The 22256-nt window shown below is 34.5% G+C and overlaps 1 protein-coding gene across 36 annotated transcripts in view; it reads right to left on the reverse strand.

The window, feature by feature from the left end:
- Window positions 1–22256, reverse strand: part of RapGAP1 (Rap GTPase activating protein 1) — a 325082-nt gene that overhangs the window by 24061 nt on the left and 278765 nt on the right. For all 36 annotated transcript variants that reach the window (XM_074137179.1, XM_074137182.1, XM_074137152.1 and 33 more), the window contains 4 exons: window positions 5771–5992; window positions 4895–5059; window positions 4570–4808; window positions 3162–3313 (listed from right to left, as the gene is read on the reverse strand). In XM_074137179.1, the coding sequence (XP_073993280.1) occupies window positions 3162–3313; window positions 4570–4808; window positions 4895–5059; window positions 5771–5992 (778 nt within the window). The remainder of the gene's footprint in view (window positions 1–3161; window positions 3314–4569; window positions 4809–4894; window positions 5060–5770; window positions 5993–22256) is intronic.

Below are 22256 nucleotides of genomic sequence, written 5' to 3' on the forward strand. Positions count from 1 at the left end.
ATATGTGAATCTTAAAAAGGTCAAAAGAAAATATCAAATAAATGTTTACTATTATAGTAAGCTCAACAATTCGAGTACTTAATTATATTTGCCTGAAGTTTTCAAGAGTTCTGAAATCAGGACAATTTTTTTTCCAAATCGAATTGTGATGGAGGTTCTTTGGAATTGGTTACTCACTCTCTAATTGGTTATTGTTTTAGTAAGAGTACGGGTTACAGTTTTCTCAATTCGACCACTCAGATTTATCTCTTTATTCCTAGTCGAATAAAATAGATTATTACTACTTATTTTTGTTAACTGATTCCACAAAAAAACGCTCAAATATTCACTCAATTCATACAAAAATAAGAAAACCACATATAAGATAGAATTTTAATTTTAATAAATTATAGACTCTCTCAATAAATGAACAGAACAGTTGTAGAACCCGCCCTCCCAAGGGCAGAAGTTGTGGTTAGGAAGTATAGGCAAGAAAAATAGAAATCTATTTAAAAAAAAGTAGGTTTAGTTCCATACTTATGTTTATGTACAGTCTATTAGAAGGTAAGGGAAGCAGTTGAATAAGAAATATGGTACTTCCAACATCTTGGACTATTGCCATCTAGGAAGAGAAAAAGGAACGTCAATATAAACAAACTCTCGTTTAATGAGGAGGGGATTCAACACCTTTTTAGCAAGCTTGGAATTAAAGGGGTTTTAAAATTATACTTAATTCAAATTGTTTACCACTAATTATTTGAGTCGCATCCAATTTTTTCAAATAGAATTAATGGAGATCACATTTATAAACAGAACGTAAGACTGTGTAGTCTTCTAAATTTCCTCAATCTAATCTCGTATAAATTATGAAATTAGCTTGGGAAAAACAAAGTTAATCTAAATCTTTATTTAAAAACAAAGAAGCGCTAAATATAAATAACGACCAACTTTCACTGGATAAATTGTCATCGAAAATAGGCGGGTCTAGAGACTTACTAAGCACTTAAATGTCAAGGTGCTTTTATCTGCACAATTACATCCTTCGAAATGAATGATTTTATAAAAATTAAGTAGCCTATCTTTTAATTTAAATCAAGTCAATTAATTAAATAATATAAAAATGGCAATTCCTTCTTTTTTTTAAAAACTTAATGTCAAAGTTTACTAAATTAAATTAGTTTCTTTCTATCCCTGTAGGCCTTCGACCAACAAAACTGGTCAATGTACCCAATTTAAAGGGGAAACTTTAACAAATCTTCCATGCCATTTATTTTATTAATACTTACAGTAGTCTCTAGTCTATGTACGAAACCAAACTTAGGACCAAATCTATACTGCTTTTCTTTGGTATTTTTTTGGTACATAAAGTCAAAAATCAAATCATCAAAAGAAGTTCAATAGCACATGAAGTTTGTCCATAGTTCTTCTGAAATAAATTGAATGCAGCCAACGGTTGAAGGAGTGGCTCGTCAAGTTTTCAACATGTTGGTACACTATTGGCTCAGTGGAGCCGCAGTGGAAGGATCAAGCAAGAGGATGTGAACTTTCTTCTCTCTCTAACTAGGATGTTAAATCTATTTAATATTTATGAATTATTAAAAAATTACATGTTGGAAGAATATATTATTGGAAGTGTGTCTGACAATCTTTTCTAGTTTTTTTGTAATTTTATAGACAGTCGCCAAGAAGTTTTATTAAAACTAGGACATAATAAACTTTGGCTTAAATCTTTGATTCAGGGAACATGATTTATTGTTGTTCTATGGAAGTTCTGATACACTTTCGTTAACAACATTCTTTAATTATAATGAACACGGGTAACATATCTTTTTAAATTCAAACTATAATTTTCAAGAAAAGGAAAATTACATGAATTGCTCTAAAAAAAACGTCGTCGGTATAATGGAGGATATTCTAAAACAGACTATAGCTTATCTTAAGTGAATTAGAATCAAGTACATGCCTACTTCTAATAATTTTAAAGTAGGCCCTGTAGGGTGCTATGTTCCTGCTTGAAGGGTACGTTAGTCTAGTTATTGGTATTATTGTAAGTGATTGTGTTCATCCCTAAACAACAAAATATCAAACAGCAGACGTAGTGTACTTTTGGGTTTTCTTTTTCTCGACTTTAATTCATCACGCCTAAAGCAATACCTTTAGATACAGTACCACTAAAGATTTTAGACAAAGAGAAATCTTAATAAAATGCAGAATAGTAGAATATTGGCCTACACCAATTAGAGATAATATCCGCAGGAATTAATAAAGAAAGAAAGAAAATAAATGTATTATCCTGGGACTTTTGTCCCCTTAGAATAAAAACATGTACAATTGGAGGCCCTATTAGTTTGGACTGTATTTATTGTATATATATAAAAAATTAGTAAGTATTTACAAAAATAAGAATTAAAACTAAGGAAATAAATGCATTCATTTCGAAAGAAGCTAGGTAGAAAGGAGATAACTGAACAGAAGGGATTTAAAGATGGAAAGGGTAGGAGCATGGTGGACAGATGATGGCAAGGAGTTCCAGAAAGAGGTAGTGCCTATTAGGAAGGATTGGTCGAAGGATGAAGTATGGTGTCAAGGAATTTAGAGATCAGAGGAACGATATTTAGTATTACAGAATAGATTAGAGGATTTGAATTTGAAGAGTTGTAAAATATAAATGGCCTTTGAGATTGGATAACTTGGAAAAGGAATGAAGCCAAAAAATACAGGAAAAAGTCACTTCAACTCATCGTAGTAGCGCGAAATGCGAGAGTCTCTGGGAATGCTGAAAATAAATCTAATGAAGCAGCTCATGAGACGCTTGAACTTAGCTTCAATATCACCAGAAAGATCACCATATACGGAAATTGGGGAAAATAAGGAAGGAAACTAGCAAACTAGGGTCTTAATTAGAAAAAGGTGACGGGAACCATTAAACTGCTTTAGGATGTGGATAATAGACCTCACTTACTAGATTATTTGCACGCATGTTGAAATAAACCCAAACTAGGAACATCTCATCTAGTGCAGAGAGGTGTTTATTGAATAAATCATGTGGATTTCAAAAAAAAAAAAAAAAAAGTAATCTTTCGGATTAATGTCCCAATTTTGGACATTATTGAACAAATATTGATCTTTAGCAATGAAACTTTAGAACAAGAAGTTAATAATCAATAGAATTTTAGACTAACCAATATGCCTTTTCCTTTGCAACTGTTGAGGATCATTGTCAGTGTATGGAAGTAAGGTTGATACGTGAAATATAATCTCACTCTCCTTGTACACCTGGTAAACCGCTTCTTCGCCGGTCTGCCCAAACTGAGTATCTAGACCTCCTCGGTATCTACAATAAAAACAATGCACATTAATGCATTATTATACATAAATGATGTCGCAATTATAGACTTATAACTGAATGTATCTTTAAATGCGTCACAATGCAGGAGACAGTTTATCACTTTGTTATGTCAATTCTCACGATGCCAATAGACCAAAAAGTACACAAGTAAAACTAACAAAAAGAAGTAATACACTTGAGTTTGGTTTCGCCAATGATAGATGCTAACCATATGGTAAAGATGGGACCCACATTGCCCAGATGTTACAGCTGATTTTAGAACTTTTTTATTGTACAACCGGTTACTAATACACGATATATTATTGTGTAAAAAAATAATAACATTAAATACATATTAATGAATAAAAGCCTAAGATTTTTTGTCATTCTGTTTTTTAAAATATAAAAATTTTCTTCACTCTTGATTTGATTTTGATGAATTACCTAATGATTTATTTTTAAAGCGTTACTTTTTGTATTTGTAAGTTTCTACTACAGACTAAACTAATTATAATGATGTAGAAAAGGTTGTAAGATATGCCGTGATGGTTAAAATAGCTGATTTTATATGTTCTAGCACGTTCTTTTTTTTTATTTTCGACCTGGTTTGGCTTTTAGACGATCATCAGATGAGATTAATAAGTTTAGTGTAAAGAATGTGACTTTAACCACGTTTCTGTCATGATAACTCAACCTCTGTTGTTGATGGATGAAGATCGAAATACAGAAAACATGTGAGGATAAAATCTGCATTTAAAATAATGTAGATTGCCATTTCAGATTCAAGGAAACCGGGTAACTAGCCAAGATGTTTTGCAGTTTCCCAGAATGTTGCTCTGTTTAGTTTCCATTGTTTTCTATGCTCCTCTTTGTATCTTTTTCCCAAAAGAGAATTGTTGTAAATTTATATAATTTCCATTGGATATTTGTTAGGAAACTTGCCCTTCAATTGTGTTTCTTCAACCATCTATCCAACTTTTACTCATTCATTGCTTCACTCACTTTTATAAGTTCTATATTCTTAACATGGAGTTGAATCCTTTAAAAGAAAACCTCCAAGCAGTAGTCATTTTTTTAAACGAGATTCTATAGACAATTCCACCTCTCATCCCTCCCATTTCTAGGCTTCATTCTTTCTTTTCTTTCTTCTTAAAAAAATCTTGAGAAACATAATAAAGTGAGTGCTGATCAAACTCCCAAAAAATGAGCACAAAAATTAGTAATATTAAAATAGCAAAAAAAAAAAAATAAATATCACAAACCCTTTATGGTATTTAAGATTAATTCTATGTCCCAGACAGGAGAGGAATTCATCAAAAGCTGGACTGGATGTTCTATTGGAGAATAATTGTTCTTCAGCGGTTTGACCAAACCTTTGATATAAGACTCCAAACTTATACTGACAGACCAAGACGTGTTCATCATAGGCGGCTATAAGATGTGACGATCTTGGACATAATACTGGTTCTAACCTCGCCAAAGTGAGATCTTGATTCACAGCCTAAAACAATATTTATTAAATATAATGAAAGTACGATTGAATTAATGTTGTCTGAATATAGATAATAATGAAGATGATTGGTTTACCTTTGCGATGGCTAAAGGTGGAGTATTGGTGGATGGCAACAGATGGTTAACACTTCCCGTTCTCAGCCTCAATATTATCCTCGTCTGGTCCTCCACAGCTTCATGCCTCAAAGACAATAAGACAGGGCCTAATGCATCATCCCAGCCAGTCAGGTTGATGTGTTCCTGCAATTAAAAAAGTAATATTACTTTTTAAGTTTAAACGAAATTCAAATAAATAATTTGGTGTCATTAAAATTTTTTTCAGATGCGATTTTTCTAACCAGTTTCCTTCAGACAAGCTATACTTCGGATCAATAATTTTTTTTTTTGACAAATGTGGCATTTTTAATGAAATTGTGTATTCAATTTAATTAGCACTTGTGAGGAGAACCCAAAGATAAAAGTGGTTTTTCCAGGAGGAATTTTAACCCATAGGAAACTCGTCATCCAGCTGAAACTTGAATTTTACTAAAAATTAAAAGAAATATACTCAATTAAAAATTGAAATTGTAAATGTTAATAGGCAATTAAATTCCCAATGAATTACAAAGCAAGTGTGAATTACACTCAGGCCATCTATGAATTTGTTTAGGATGTAACCTAAGATTTAAATTTCCTTAAATTGGCTAACATTAATTGGTAATTCTAAATTGGAAAAGCCTATCGGAAAATACATTTTCATTCCTTAATATTGAATAACGGTTCTTTTCTTTGCTTAATTTCCCACTTATTTTTAACTTCACTATTTCCAATCATGAATTTTCTGCATAATTAATACAACTTATCTCTCAATACTATGAACAATTATTACATTACAGCAACTACTTCGACTGTTCCCATAGCCAGCTTATAAAAACTCGTACTAAGATTTTGAGAAGGCTGTATAGAGCTTACCTGTCCGAGGAAGTGATGTCTATAATACTTTGGCTGGTGATCTTGTGGAGACTGAAGGGCCATAGGCGGGGTATCGCCACTATCCTCCCAATAGCCACCGCCTGGCGGTAGGACTACCGTAGGATATGGTGCTGCACCTTCTAGGATACGTTCCAGTAGATCTCTTGTTTCTTCGGCAGCCGTCCTTTCTTGACGTCTTTCTTCGCCGTTGGTTCGGCAGCTCTGTAAATAAGTATAGAGGAGTTAATTATTAGCGAGTAAAAATTAGTTTGTTAAACATTTACAATTTTTCCCTGTAGCTTATTATTTAGAATATCTCGATATTTGTAATGTATTATCTGAGAAACATTTTCTCGAAGCACTGCCGGTTAGTGTTCCTCGTAAAAACCTAAGGGCAGCCAACAGGATTCGTACCAAGGACCTTTCCACGTCATATCCTAGTCACTACCAAGAGCTTATTCCTTCCTTTATTATTATAGAACTTTTAGTGACCTATTTTATACTATTATAGTATTTAGCTATTACGGAGATGCGACTGAATATGTGTAGGTGAGTATATATAGGAATTAAAGTACATTTTTTCTCATCCTATAAATTAATATGTTTATTTGAACTTTTCTAGAAAAATTTTACTCTAAATATGTTTACTAATTTAAAGGGAAATTTTCATCAACATAATAAGACTATGTAGTCATCGATTCAGACTTGTTTTTTAAAAAAATTTCTTGAATAAACAATAAGTAAAAATAAAAAAAATTTTGATGATGAAGGGTTCAGTGCACTGAGACAGTATCAATCTATTGTGGCCCTTTTTCAACTAGATGAAACCAACTATTAACCCATCCAAATTATAACATCTGAGATATCTCAGTATGAGAAATCTTTGGCAGAGTTTATCCTTCTCCAAAACATCGTATCTCAGTTCGCAGGAGATGAAATACAATCTCCTATATCACCTCATAGTTTTGCAGGTGCAATTAGATTCTAGGCCTAGTTTTTTTTTGCATTAGCCATTTCAGTTGCAATGAAGCCTATATTTTACTGAGGAACGTGGAACGCTCATTTGACCTCTTCCTATTTCAGTTCCTCAGCTAAAGCTCCAGTTCTGTTGTCTTCCACCTCCATTTTGGAGGTTCTCCTCAGAAAAACCGAAAGTGTTTCTCACAATAGGTATCAGCAGCGAGCGAGATGTAGTACTCACCATGGTAGTGTGTATTTCCTTCAAAAGAACCTGACTTTGTTTGCCTAGGTCAGGTTACTTAGTTAGCCGAGACCATATTAGAGAATGATACAAAAAGGTTTCCCAAAAGTCGACTCAACATGACAGTTACGAGGGTCGTTTGAAAAGTCCGTGCAAAAATAAAAACTACTTAATTTTTTGGGGTAAACCTTTTTTATTTTTCAACATAGTCTCCTTTTAGGCTTATACACTTCGTCCAACGCTGCTCTAGTTTGTTGATCCCTTCCGAATAATAGGATTTGTCCAAGTCTGAAAAATAGCCATTCGTTTCTGCAATCACCTTCTCGTTTGAATAAAATCTTTTTCCCGCCAGCCATTTCTTCATATTGGGGAACAAATAGTAGTCCGAGGGAGCCAAGTCTGGAGAATAGGGGGGATGTGAAACGAGTTGGAACCCTATTTCCATTAATTTTGCGACCACAACTGCTGAGGTGTGAACTGGTGCGTTGTCGTGATGGAAAAGGACTTTTTTGTGGGCCAATCGTGGGCGTTTTTCTTGCAGCTCGGTTTTCAAACGGTCCAATAACGATGAATAATATGCACCTGTAATAGTTTTACCCTTTTCCAGATAGTCGATGAGGATTATTCCTTGCGAATCCCAAAAGACAGTCGCCATAATCTTTCCGGCCGAAGGAACGGTCTTCGCCTTTTTTGGCACAGATTCCCCCTTGGTAACCCATTGTTTAGATTGTTCTTTGGTCTCAGGAGTGTAGTGATGTATCCATGTTTCATCCACAGTGACGAAACGACGCTTAAAGACCTGCGGATTCTTCTGGAACAGCTGCAAACCGTCCTTGCAACACTTCACACGATTTCGTTTTTGGTCAAGCGTGAGCAATCGCGGCACCCATCTTGCGGATAGCTTTGTCATGTCCAAATGTTGATGCAAAATATTATGTACCCGTTCATTCGAGATGCCCACAGCACTAGCAATCTCACGCACCTTCACTCTTCTGTCAATCATCACCATATCATGGATTTTATCAATGATTTCTGGAGTAGTAACCTCAACAGGGCGTCCAGAACGTTCAGCGTCACTTGTGCCCATATGGCCACTCCGAAAATTTTGAAACCACTTATAAACTGTTCTAATCGAAGGTGCAGAGTCACCATAATGTTTATCAAGCTTCTCTTTAGTCTCCTGAGGCGTTTTGCCTTTCATAAAGTAGTGTTTAATCAACACACGAAATTCTTTTTCGTCCATTTTTTGAAAATCACTCGACTTCCTCGATTCAAACGAATGCCAAACACAAAGAAATAGACCGATCTGGCTGAAACTTGGGGTGTGTTCTTCCAAGAGATGCTACTAACTAAACATAACCTCGATACGCGCCAGTAGTGCTATCTCTCTGACTTCGCACGGACTTTTCAAACAACCCTCGTATATTTAACATTTATATGTCACTGATGGTTTTGATGTTTTGTTTACATTTCATTGATACATTAGTCTTTTAGAAACATTTCCACTTAATGTGTGGTAGGATATTTATTATTTTGTACGTTTGTAATTGGAAAACTTCGAATAAATAACAATATTCTGTATAATAAAGTTAGTTTTATATCAAAGGCGAATAACTAAATAGAAAGCGATAGAGTATTCAAAGCAATTTCATCAACAATATTATTCACCTTGGGAAAGTTTTAATTGTGACGAAAACATAAACACAATAACACAAAAAACTTTCATAATAATGGATACTTTTTATGGTGAACAGCATCGCGTGAGAGTTATTTTCAACTTTTTAAGTTAAGGTGTTCATAATCCGCTTGCTTCTTTCGTGTTTTCTTTTTAAAAAACTTATTAATACCAACTTGCGGCTAAACTTTTTATTGAATAAAATATTACCTGCTTTTCCTACATTAAATTTTGAATAAATTAATTGTTCAATAAAATAACATTAAATGATTGGTTCCCCCACCGCACAAGTTTAATAATTTTTAATTTTATACGCAGTGGAATCTTAACTGACCTTGCAAGTGCAGCGATATCAGAATGCTTCAAAAGAGATAAAATAGAGCAGGTTATAAAACCTTCCCAGATATTCTTCCATTATAGAGAGGTCACCAATAAGTTCATAAATTTATCCAACACTCACAAGAGGAAAGAAAATAGAGTTTTACTACAACAGACCTGTTGACCTAGGTCGATGTGTTTTGAGGATGAGCACTAATGGAAAGCAATTCACCACTCAGGAGATCACCAAAGAACTTAGGACTTGATACAGATCCAGTAATTGATTTTAGTTTTAATGAGATGAACTCCAAGAAAACCTTGCCAGATGATACTGTAATTTGTCTACTGAAGCTTCCTCATTAATCCAAAAAAACCTCACGTTATCTTGGTGCAAGACATACGAAAAGCAAAGTCAACAAAATTACTTTTAATTGATATAGACAAGCTTACCCTATTCTACAACAAAGAGGCAAAAGAAGCAAAGGATTTAAAGCTATACATTACTGTAATTAGGCAGCGGATTGATCTGGATTTTGTTGGTGTATAAAAAAAAATCTCAAATCCAGTAGAACTTTATTTTTGATTGGGTCTTAACCCAGAGATCCGTTTGTAAGATTGGTTTAACAAATTTTTCAACCGGTAGAAACCATTTTACTGCAAGAAGTTTTCACTTTTTAAGACAATTATTTATCGAATATTGCTTGCACGATTCACTCCAAACTGCATTACGTAGATATGCAACTTTTATTTGGAACACTTATCTAGGATCCATCGAGGGATGGATATGGTTGGCCACCCTCTAAAGTTATTTCACTGTGCTGAAAGACTTTATTAACTTTAGCTTCAGATAAGGCAAGATTCATTAGATGATGAAGAAGAAGTGCAAAGAGCATTAAACTAAGGATGCTGGACTAAAAGGCTGTTAGATAAAAAGGGGTAAAAAGCGGTAGAGGCTAAAATTAAGGAGAAGCAGAAAGAGCAAAAATCTGCCGACTTTTCCAGACGTTTTATTTGGAGAAGTCTGGAACGGAGGAACGGCTGACGACACTGGTTCACCGCTAACAACCGCTGAATTAGAAGATACCCAGCGCTTCTTTCTTAATGTTCTCATTCTGGCTAACAGCGGGCAATTCTCACCATGGCTCGCCTAAAATAGGGGGGTGAATTAAAGAAGAAAATAATGGGGACAAAGTTGGGAATGCCACTCCAGGGGATGCGCCCTACTAAATGTATAATAATAATTATATTCTGCGGAATTTATGGGCGGCCATGAAGTCATTATCTCCCTTAGTGCTTCATTAGCTTACATGAACAATCCTCTCTTATCTAATTTTCTCAACATTCGCAGAAATAGTTTATATTTTATTTATTTATTTTTCTTACCATTTTAAGTGTCCAGAAATCCGATAATGGCCAAAATACTTCAACCAAGAGGCAACCAATGATTGGCCAGAAAGTCGCACCCACGTGACACCCATCGCTTCTAATTACGTCAGTTTAATTTAGCCTTAGGAGTCTCGTGTGCAGCGTTCGTGGCAACGCTACAAGAGATTCAAGTCTAAGGAAACTGCGCAGGACGCTTCCAATGCCACAATTTCCCGGACGTTTCGGACACCTACTTCAAATTTTGTATTTCGTTTAGGTACCACCACGGGATATGATAGTTACTTCAAAATAATGGTATTGATCAAAACTGGTTCCAGGAGTACACTTTATTTGAGTATTTTTCAGAAATATTTCAGTATTTTTGCTGAAATTGACTCCTACGATTTTTCCTTTTAATTTTTTTGCTAAGACCCCAGTTGGTTATCTTCTAAACCTGAACATAACATAACTACAGGCGGGGTTTTGCGCTGACTTGTTTTCTTCGTCGAGTAATTGTTCACAACAAAGATGCTTCACATCTTGACAAGACATGGACATTCTAAATGTGAACTTTTCTAATTAAAGTTAGCAGGAAATAATAAAGAAATTGAAAAGGAAGTGATATCGATAGTAGGAAACAATGGAGCAGAGAGACAGAGATTGGATGCATTATTTAGAAGGCGATCTCCGGACCAGACAAGAACTAATATCGGGGCCAGTGTACCATAGCCAGTGAAATAGGCTATTGAAAGTCGATAATTGAATCTGTATAGAGGAGATGTGCCGCTGGAGTCTGGCCCCCCCGCGTCGAGTATTCTTACCAGCTCTCTGCTGTATAACCCTATCTCACCAACCCGGTCAATCTCTTATAACCGTCCTCTACGGTAATAATAACCGACTATCTCCAAGTGAGACGTCCACTTCAACTTCTTCTCCTTATACTAGCGCTCACTAGAATAGCTCAATATCTCATGAATATTTTATTAACAAAAAGTTTCCTTAACTTCGCCTATATTTACCTTACATGTACGCAAGTACGTGTTTGTATATACAGACTATATTCATTCAATGTTTAATGAATTGTTCAAACCAATTCAGACTCTTCAATTGAATATCAGCAGTGTACAACCTTACTGCTCTTTAGTTAATCATTTTGTGTTATTTTTTCAGCGCTATGCGGGAAACTTTATTTTAAAAATAAAGATCTGGATGTGAAACACACACATTCGACAGCAAGCACACCTGAAACTATCTCTAAATCATTCTACGCAGAACCGAGGTTGTTCTTTCACACATTCTTACCAAAACTGGATGTCCGATTGTGTTTGGAGATCTTCCTGACGTGATCTTTAACACATAAATTGACTATTGAATGGTCAATAGTTATCTAATATTTACCAAACACTGAACTAGAAGAACATTTGCTCTAACTCCATCACAAGCCATAGATCCTAATTGTTCCATCCCTTCGAGTACTGGAAGGATCGTTCGATGTAAATAGTTCTGACAAAACCAACCTGTTCTTAGTATGTTCTCAGTAGAATCAAACTAACGCTTACATATTTAACCTTTCGAGAATGTAAATTCCAAACCAGCGTATCTTTAAATAAAAAATAAATTATCTACAAACTAAGTACATGTATAGTAAAGAAGGGTACTTAACCCGAAATACCCTGGTAAGCCCCTCCAGTTATAGATTTCCTATCTTTAGTATTCCTCCAGTGTAGGCCCTACAGAGTCGTAATTACCACTTGTCTCCTTTTATGAATGAACGCGGTCTCTTAATTATTCCTCTTTTTTCCTGTTTAACTACTACACTCCTAGTTTATTTATTCATAGATTTTGTTTTGTTTTTAACTAGGCGACTATACAGTAATTTATATTCTCTAGCTGCATCATCCTAGAATATTCATTTCAAATATAAATTTTATTCTATTTTCGACTCATTTCTCGAGTTAAATTACTTTTTGAATGAAATTGAATACACGTACTAGCTATGTTTTGGCCTAGTTCTGGATGATAATTTACTCAAAACTAATTTTAATGAAATCAACTATTTAGGTATTAAAACTATAACTTCACTCACCAGAACTCATCCGCCAATCAATCTGCATCATAATGATTTGAATCATCAATCAATGAAATGTATATTGCAGAGATAAAACAGTATAAACACAATATTAGTTCTTATCTGGTCTGGTGATCGCCTTCTTGTTACCGCTCATCAGCTGATACTGTCAGGTTATAATATTACCATATTAGCTGTTTTTTATTTGGCGCTTTGACTGCAATGGTCATTAGTGGACATATATCAGCTGTTATTTTAAAAAATGATCATTTAAATTATAAAATATTTTAATTAATCAAGAAGATGAATTAAATTTTAGAACAGAATGATTTCTTATTTTGAAGATGGCCGATTTTTTAAATTTAATTTTAATTTTTATTTATTTAAGTAAGTTCAGATGGTTCAATAATTTTTATTAAAATATTTTGAGCAGATTATTAACTTTTTTTCTTGTTTCCATCGGACAATCGCACCCTTCGTTAAAATAATCTTCATATCCCAATTAAGTACCTAAAAAATTGCCCTTAAATGATTGAAAAATTTCTTTTTCCCTAAATTCTATCATGACCCTCTTCGATATAATTGGTCATCCGAGTTCCGGCCAGCCCTCCACCCATCCAATTAAATACTAACAATTAATTCCAGTCCAATAGTTGACCCTCATTCCTCCGCGTGCCCTACGTGATCACGTAAGTTCTTCTACTTTCACGACATAATAAAATCTATCGATATCAAGTCTATTATCAATGAATACTGTCTCCTGTTTTACGTTATTTCTTTAGAATTTTAAGAGATATTTTAGTAACTCTTATAACCAATTATTTTCTATATATTTTAGAGATACAATATAATATAACAATTGGACTGTATCTGGAACAAACGGTTGACATGGAATCCCTAAACTAGACTGAAAAGACAAGAAACGAACCAACGCTACAAAACTTCTCGCCAGAACTACTTTGACAAACGTTCGAAACTTAACCTAAAAAACAAAAGACTCTTCTTATACCTTCTGTTAATGCAACCTATCGAAAGCATCGAAGTATGGGGGATCGACTAAAAGTTCCAACTCACTACACCTCCCAGACATTACAGTCAAAAAATACTTCGGAAACTACTTAACGCTCCGTTCTATGTATCTCACCTCACCATCCGTACATATGTCCTCGATAATGGAGTGACACTACTGAGAGCTTTCTTCACTCGTATATTCTGATATTTTTTTAATGATGCACCACACTTACTTGTTGCAACAATCTTTGCAGTTGTAAATTTCAATAAAAGATTTTTTTTAAAAAAAAACTTCAAGCTGCCGTTACTAATTAGATCAGCATCATCAGTAAGACCAATCGATATTTATTTTTAATATTTCATCAAATATTATCAGTAAGTATCGTCATCATTTGGTACTGACCTAATTGAAATTAAGTACTGTAGAACTAATATTGTATCTCTGAAAAGGTTTCCTAAGTCAAATTAAGTAAATGAGCGAAACGATGATAAGTAAGTTGCAGATAAGATGCACAATTGATATCGGTCTCATTTACGAGTAAAAGACCTTTCGCAAAACCGGATGGCAAACTTTCGAGTGAAATTTTGCATTAATTAATATAATCAATAGTCGTTAATATGAATGTAGGAATGAATCTTCTTGTTCCATAATTTGCAGTAAAGTAATTATGGAGTGAAATAAAATCAGCGTCTAACAGTTGAACAGCCTCCACGCAGAGGAGTGCGTCATACTTGGCTCTTGGCTAGACTGGGACAACTTAACTCTTGTTCATTCTTAACGAATGAAATAAAAAAAAGAAGAGGGATATAAAATAACGGACAATAAATAATAAATCAACTCTCTAAGGCCAATCATCTGCCGTTTTGAGGTCACCACTTTCAATTGACACAAATTACATTTGTCTCTTTAGAAACATTAATTTTTTTTTTTATTAAGTTGGCATCCCTTTTTCGATTTAACAGAGAGGTTGACAATGGCTTTTACTCTTATGCGCATATTTTTATTGTTGTTACTTCATTAAACTGTCTAATCAAACTTTTCTATTTGAAATTAACCTGGTACTATTGCAAATTACCATTAACTTGGCCCGGCTGAAGTGTACAATATTCTTAAACAAGTATTTTGCAATGAATAACAAGGCTTAATGTACTAGAAACTGGCCCTAAAAAAATGGACATTTATATGAGGGTTGTTCGTCAAAAAACTGCACGAGAAAACGTAATGTTGAAAAACGACATTCATCCCATATTATATACTCTATTACATTTAAATTTTAAACCTTCTATATCTCATTAACTATTATCAATAAAACATTGCAACTAATACCACTTATGCAGTTAAGTTTTTTCTCAGACAATTTGTTGCTAAAAAATAAAATAAAATAGCCATTTCAAAGCCAATAAAAGTTGATATCACGCTATCAAATATTTATCCAAGATAAACTTAATTGCACTTAGATAAATGCTGCAATTTATTAACCGTTATGATTAATATTACATGTGCGTGAGTAAGAATTTATAAAAATGTGAATAAAACTAACTTTACGCTTAAATTTAGTGGGTCTTTCTCTGCGTCTTCAGAGTTATCACCCATCAATTTCTGGAAATGGTGGAGGTAAAAGGAGGTTGCAGAATTAGGTTAAAAAAATGGCAACACCTCCTAGGTGCTGATGAACTTTTCCGCTTTCCTCTGGCCCTTGAGGGGGGGGGGAGTTAACCCCTTCCTACACCCAATTGTTTCTGCATCCATCAAACTCTTGATGGCTCCACTAAACATTTGGCGATGCCACAAAAGAAAAAGGTTGTTTGACTGTGTTTGAAGGTAGAGCTGTGGTTGGTGATTTGTGTTTGGATAAAGCGGTTTTTGCGACTGTTTTCTAGTACTTGTACGGAACCGGATATGTTCTTTGTTTGTGTCTTTGATTTAAACGCATCTTAGAAGCATCTTCATTCAGTCCGCAAGTGCAGTGTTAAGCAGAAACATAGTTAAAGTCACATTGTCTTCACCAAGCTGGTTACTCGACTTCTGACGATGGAATCATTTAAATTAAGGGTCCTCCGAATGTCCCAAGTATACCACCTAAGTCGCCAAATGGCTTAGCCATTCCACTGCTCCAAAAGGCAAACACAAAGCCCAATTTAATGAGACAATTGCTTATTTACATTTATACCTGCTCATGATTTTCCATTTCCTATTTAAAAATTGTAATTATTTTTACATAAATAGATAAGAAAATGTGAAATGTTAGTATTTTGTGTCTATTTTGATATTTTGTTTACTTTTTCTGTAATACAACTTTAATCAGTTAAGCCAATAGAAATGAAGTAAGTATTGGCTAATGATTGTGACCAGTGGAACGGAACTTGATTGCTAAACAAAATTGAGGTGAACAGATACATTTAGCTGGAAACGTAACACGATACCAAATGGATTAACTAAGGCCTACCGTTATTGACGCAATTACAGGATAAAAAAAAAACTGTACTGTGGAAGAATGTGCATGGAAACTGTAGCTTAGGGGATGAGTTAGTTTGTTTTTTAAAAAAGCGCGTTTTGACATGTGCATCGCAGGAGAGATTATTTTGTGGTCTTTATAGGTGCCGTTATCAATAAACTTGAACTGCTTCTGCCAGAACTTGATTTTAAAAACGTTTTCCCCACATCCAGGGATATTATTGCGTTTTTTTTGAGAGAGAGAGAGAGATAACTGCAGCAAAATGATCGTTTTTCCTTTCCTACCATCCTCCCCAGAGCCTAATTGTAAGCCCTCACTAAACCTGAGCACATTAAATTCAAAGCTAATCCGTTTAGTGATACGGTAACTATGAGCTTGTTAACTATAACGGTTAACTTTCACTACGAAGTGACACCTGGTTAAAGTAGAAATACCTGTTATTTTTATTAATTCATTTTTTACCTGGTATCAATTAACCAAACATGGATACATTGAACGCCATCTATGGAGAATGAAGGAAGTTAAAGACCTTGGACCGTTCTCTTAAGGGGCTTTACGTAAGTCTTTCAATTAAAATTGATCAAGAAAGTAATTCAACATCCTGGGCAGAACTTTCCGGTCTAACTTTTCAACAGTTTGAAAAGCGTTGATTGCCAACTACAATTTCCTGCAGGATTGGTTACTCCTTTCCTAATCAAACCTTAACGCATTTTCAGGAGCAGAGGGGGAGTTCATTTTTATCTGTAAACAACTCTTTCCAAGAAAAGACTGAAAATCCTTTAGAAAACATAGGCTGCCTAATTTCGCCGTGGGCTTTAAAGTTCTGGCTTAAGAATCGGCTAGGATAATCTCATACCAAAATTGTCACAGTTCTTTCCAGTTCCAAAAAACAAAACAAAAATAGAACACCTCAATTCCAAAATCGTTGAATGAGTTCCCTGGAAGCATCATGTCTCATTCACCTCTAATATAGCCAATATTTACGGCAAGAAAAGCGTAGGTTTAATATCCGTTTCAATCAGCTAGTTACGACACGAAGCTTATATAATTCTATATCACTTTGCTTTCAGAAGTAATAGTGTTGACATCCTTAAAATGAGTTTAATGTTCCATGTTATTGCTACAAGAAGAGAAGTGACGTTGAAAGACAATCCAAAAGGGGTAAAAGGATATTCCAGGCTTCTACCAAACCGAAGAAGTTGATGAGCTGGTTAAAAAGGGAGCATGGTTAACCTACTCTTCAGTTAAGATATTACTACAGCTTGCAACCAAGATCACCTAGATTAAGATAACCAGACCAATCGGATATCTTTTAAGGCCTCTTAACTTTCATATGTCCCAGCAACCTCCAAATACGTACATAGTAAAGAAGAATTAGTCAATAGAAATGAATAATAGCCCTATTTTCCGCTGGGAAATTTTGCAGCAAAAAATATTAAGACGATGTCCTGAAAGTGGTGACCGTCAAAGCTAGAGAAAACTTTACCTGGGTTGCCAAGGCCTTTGCTGTATAAAATAGAATCTCCTGGCGCAGTGACCTATAAGTAACGTAACGAAGTCTTTGTCCCCCGTAACAAGGGATTGGATACAAAACTGTCGTAGGCATGAGTCGCTCAATTATTGACCTAATTGTGCTACGAAACGACAGAGAACCAATTAAGAGGATAATTACGTCATAAAAAAATGATTCAATTAAAAAAAACAAAAAATCATCTTACAATTGTATCTTAAAGAATCTGGAGCAACAGAATAAATTACATATTTAACTGCGCTGGCAATAATCAATCGTCAAATTATTTATTACCGAAGTATGTAAAATAATAATAATAAAAAAAAATAAATGCAACCAAGTGCGTATTAGTGTGCCCATGTAGGTGTACCTTTGGGAAGAAAGGAGGTCCTTGAACCTTTATAAAACAGACGTACGAGCCAAACCACTGTTCAGGGCACGCATAATCCTGAAAGGTTAACGAAACTGAGAATGCATAACTCGGGTCAACCAGGATTGGAAATGTATTAAAGTATTAGTTATTTTTGAATTATATATATAGATATTAAATATTTTGTTACATTTGTTCGAAATAGCTGTAATAGACATCATTTTCTGCAGAAGGAAACTTCATGATTAGAATGGAATTCTATGTAAGGTGTAGAAACAAAATTAATGCTTTAGAAAAAATGTTTTGATATTTTAGAAAATTAAAGGGAAAAGTTTAGAATTTTAAGAGAGCTCTTTGATAGTGAGGAGAGCCTGTACCAGTACCGATCAGGAGAACTGGCGGAAAGAACTGCCTTGACATTGTGAAGCTCGAAACCAGCCGAGGCTCTAAGATATTTAAGCCCCTCTAAGTCAAAACGTTGGCAGCGTTCTCTATAAAAACGCAGACGACAACAGAAGAATAGTCTATAAGTTAGACTAAACCTACTTAACAACTTTCAACCAGGATCTTTACCGGTCTAAGTCAATGGACTCTCCGCTACATAGAGTCTGGAATCGTAGTCTATTGCGAATCTATTAACGACCTCTAAGCCATACATCCGTTTTTGTTGCAGATCGGCGAACCGTATCACCGTTGCAAATAATCGAATTATCATGGATACACTCGTCCCGTGACAAAATTACCCCAATTTGGATGATTTTCTGCGTCCATCGATTAGATGATAAGGACACCTCGTATTTAGAGGATATTTTTCTTCTTTTGCAGCATATCAGTCCCTTTTTGTCCTAATCTCTACATTATTAATTAATTTATTTATTTTCGTCTTCATTTATTTGTTTTAGCTGTGTTCATTACTGTGTACTGATTGTCCACCATTTTTTAGGAGGAAGTAACGATTTTATATAAATGTATATATACATTATATCCCTCAAACCAATCGATGAAAATCTCATTATCATATCAGGTAAACTCAGACGGATATTTCCGCCAGAAATTCTGAATCAATAATCTCACGATCGCAATACTTCCGTTCGCGAAAGGCAAAAGAAATTGAAAAGGTTTTTTGCAAAGAAAAAAGTAATCAATCATTCATAACAAACTATTAAATAAGCCAGTTAATTTTTAAAAAAATCAAAAAATTTACATCTGAATAAGGTACAATCAACAAATATGATTTAAGACTACGGTTAGTCTTGCTAATAACATGTGTAAATACTACTGCAAGACTAAGGGCTAGATTAGATCAAATTCTAGATGGCAGTGTACGATTAGAGGGGCTAATAGGAGGGGAATAAAATCGACCTAGTTACCTTTGGGTTGTTGCGTGACATCCTAGCCAGGCAAACTACATCTCACCCTTTCCTTTACTATCGTTTAGTTTTGTAAAATTACTAGCCGAGCACTAGTATCGCTGTGAGCTGCTACTAAATTTCCTTTTCTTTCCAAATCACGTGAGTTTAATGGAGAGATATGAATGTTTGGGAGTTGATGTGATTAGTGTCCTTAATTTAGATGGATTCTCAGAGCAATATGACCGCGGTTAAATGTTAATGTAATGGCGAGAAAAAGGGAACTTATTGGATGTAAGAAGAATGATGGATATCTGAGTAAGACGTTTTATCGTAGGGGATCAAAGTCAAACTCCGTAGAAAATACGAGGTGTGGCTATTAAATATCGAGACTATTGCTGTAAAACATTTTATTTTAAATTTAAACATATTTAGTTATTATCACCTTCAATATACACCACTCCCCTATCCCTACAACGTTCCATGCGAATTTACCATTGTTCGAAACCATGCTGGAAGTCTTTTTCTATGAGCTCCTGCATGACGCGTGCCGCTTTTTCTTTCACAGTTTTAAAGGACTGAAATCGTGTTCCTTTTAATGCAGATTTGACTTTGGGGAACAGATAAAAGTCATATGGGGCCACCAGGTCAGGCGAATAAGGCGGATGGCCCAAAAACTGGGATGTTGTTCTTGGCTAGAAACGTCTTCTTGACAGACAATGCAGTGTGAGCCGGCGCGTTGTTTTGATGGAGAACCCCGTCAATTGTTCTTACACAAATCGGGGCGTTTTTTTCTTACTCTTTCAGGGAGTTGAGCAAGCACCTCACGTTAGTAATGTTGATTAATTATAATCGATATTTTCATCCGTTTTGGATGTGGAAGGGCGACCCGGGCGGTCATCGTAGTATTGATGTCTAAAGTACTATCAAAACTAAAAGAGAAAATTTGGTACTTATTTTAGACGCTACCTGGCGACCGGTAACCAAATACCTTAAATGGAAAGTACTAATTTACAGATTTTGTAAAAGTTTTTCCCGAAAATGGCTCCATCACCTTGAAATTCCGTTAAATTACTACCATCTTCTGGGCTTATTTAGACGAAGGAAACACCAACCTTTAGCAGCCAACTGATCATTTACAAATAACTGCACTAAGAGATAAGTCGAATATGTCAGCAGATTCCAGATTTTCCGTCGAGAGTCACAAGCCGCGCGCGGGGGGCAGGCGGGGACAAAAAAAGTAGTTTGACGGAAGCAATATAAATGCTATTTAGGTGTTTAATGTGGTATCAGTGACATGCGCCCATCACAAAGTATAAGGCGAGTCAGCTGTGCAAGCTTACTACATTCTCCCTGTGCAGATAAGCAGCCAGGATAAGGTAAAGGTATTTTCTCATTTCTCTCGCTCTGTCTAGCCGCCATATTGGGTGTATCTCAAATTAAGCACTAGAGAGTTTCATTCTATAAAAAACAATTCTGTTACTAGGATATTTTGGGAAAAGTTCTGCCAAACTTAAGAAACACCATTCGCTAAAAAAAACAAATATTTTTTTTTGTCATTGTCAAGAGAATGTGGAGACGAAAAAATAAGATAGAAATGAAAAGAGAAAACTTTTGACTTCGTGACAGTCAAATCTTACTATATTAAAATGTACATTCAAATAGAGGAAGTTGAGATATACAACTGGAGACTTAAGATTAACTTCTGAATACAGAAGGCTAAAAGCTGCTTTACAAACTTTACTTAACTTCCGGTCTTAAACGATAGCATTATTTAGCTAAATCCTTATGATAAATCACTTAAAATGTTAGTAAATTCCAAGTTTGGTACGTTTAACCGTAGTTTAGCGGAAGTTAACGAGAAAATTTTGGGGAAGAATCTCTGATATTAGCTTCTCTTAAACATTTCTCACAATTTCTAATTGCTGATTTTTTTTCTTCAAACTTACAGTAAGTAAAAAGTAAAATAATGACCTATTTTTTTCAGGCGGGGCTTTACGTCCAACTACCAATTAGGTGTCCTGGACGGAGGCGACTACCAAACATACTTTACTGTAAATTTCTTTTATGAACCTTTAAATAAAATCCAAGGCCTAGTCAGGGGGATCGAACCCAGTACCAATAATTAAAACTGTCCGGTACTGCAATCCTAGTTTATTTTTCTTACTCCTCTTAAAAGGAAGTACTGAAATCGCAGTTTAATTTTGCTATTTACGTACAAATACCTTCCTATGTTATTCAAAACACTTTCTCAAAAAAATTGTTATTGAGGATGGTTTGGGGGAACGCAACTACAATCATTCTTTAAAAAGATCTCTCCAGTGGTAGTTAACACCTTATCAGGTTATAATGATAGAATAACTTATTCCAAATTTTAAAAAAATCTGTAAAGAAGATATGTAACTTTGTAAAATAGACAAAAAGGACAGTCTATCCAAAAGGTACAAAAATCTCCTTAACAAAAACTTACAGTTTAAAAAGTTAAGTATAAGGGTTGATTAAACGCCAAAAGGTACACAAATCAGCGAGTACCCAACATTTCATTAATACTTCATTAATATTTAAGTAATTCTACTGCATTAATTTTCATTAATAAGTTATTTTTTAGAATTTATTAGATATCACAGACCCTTATGCTGGCCACTTCATTTATATTATTTTTTTGTTATAATTATGATAAATCACATATACGTACATGCATGTTAAAGTAAAGATAAAGTTAGAGTAGGCTACTGTCTTGAATTCGTCTTACCGAAATATTCGTGAGCACAATTAACACACAGTTAATAACTAGTAGATTATTAAACAATAATTATTCATTTCTCTATTGTAATTTAATTTAGTCCCCCTAATTTTACTTATAGTAAAATACTGGAATAATTAGCTGTCCTAAATATAGCATATCTTATTTACTTTATATTACATATATACAACATTGTGGGAAGAACACCTAGATGGAGAATGTAATTGAAGAAAACTATATTATTTGCGATAAAGCCAGATAATTATTACCTATTATTATAAACGTTTGACTACTACATAAAATAACAATTACTTTAATCGAAGAATGAACTTAAACCGACGATTTTTATTTACGAAATAAAAATAAATAAATAAAATAAACAAAATCATTGATGTAAGTTGGTGTAAGCATTTTTTTAAA

Source organism: Rhodnius prolixus, unplaced genomic scaffold (assembly GCF_049639745.1).
Source record: "Rhodnius prolixus isolate KJV_2025 unplaced genomic scaffold, Rpr scaffold_5, whole genome shotgun sequence".
Classification (NCBI taxonomy): Eukaryota; Metazoa; Arthropoda; class Insecta; order Hemiptera; family Reduviidae; genus Rhodnius; species Rhodnius prolixus.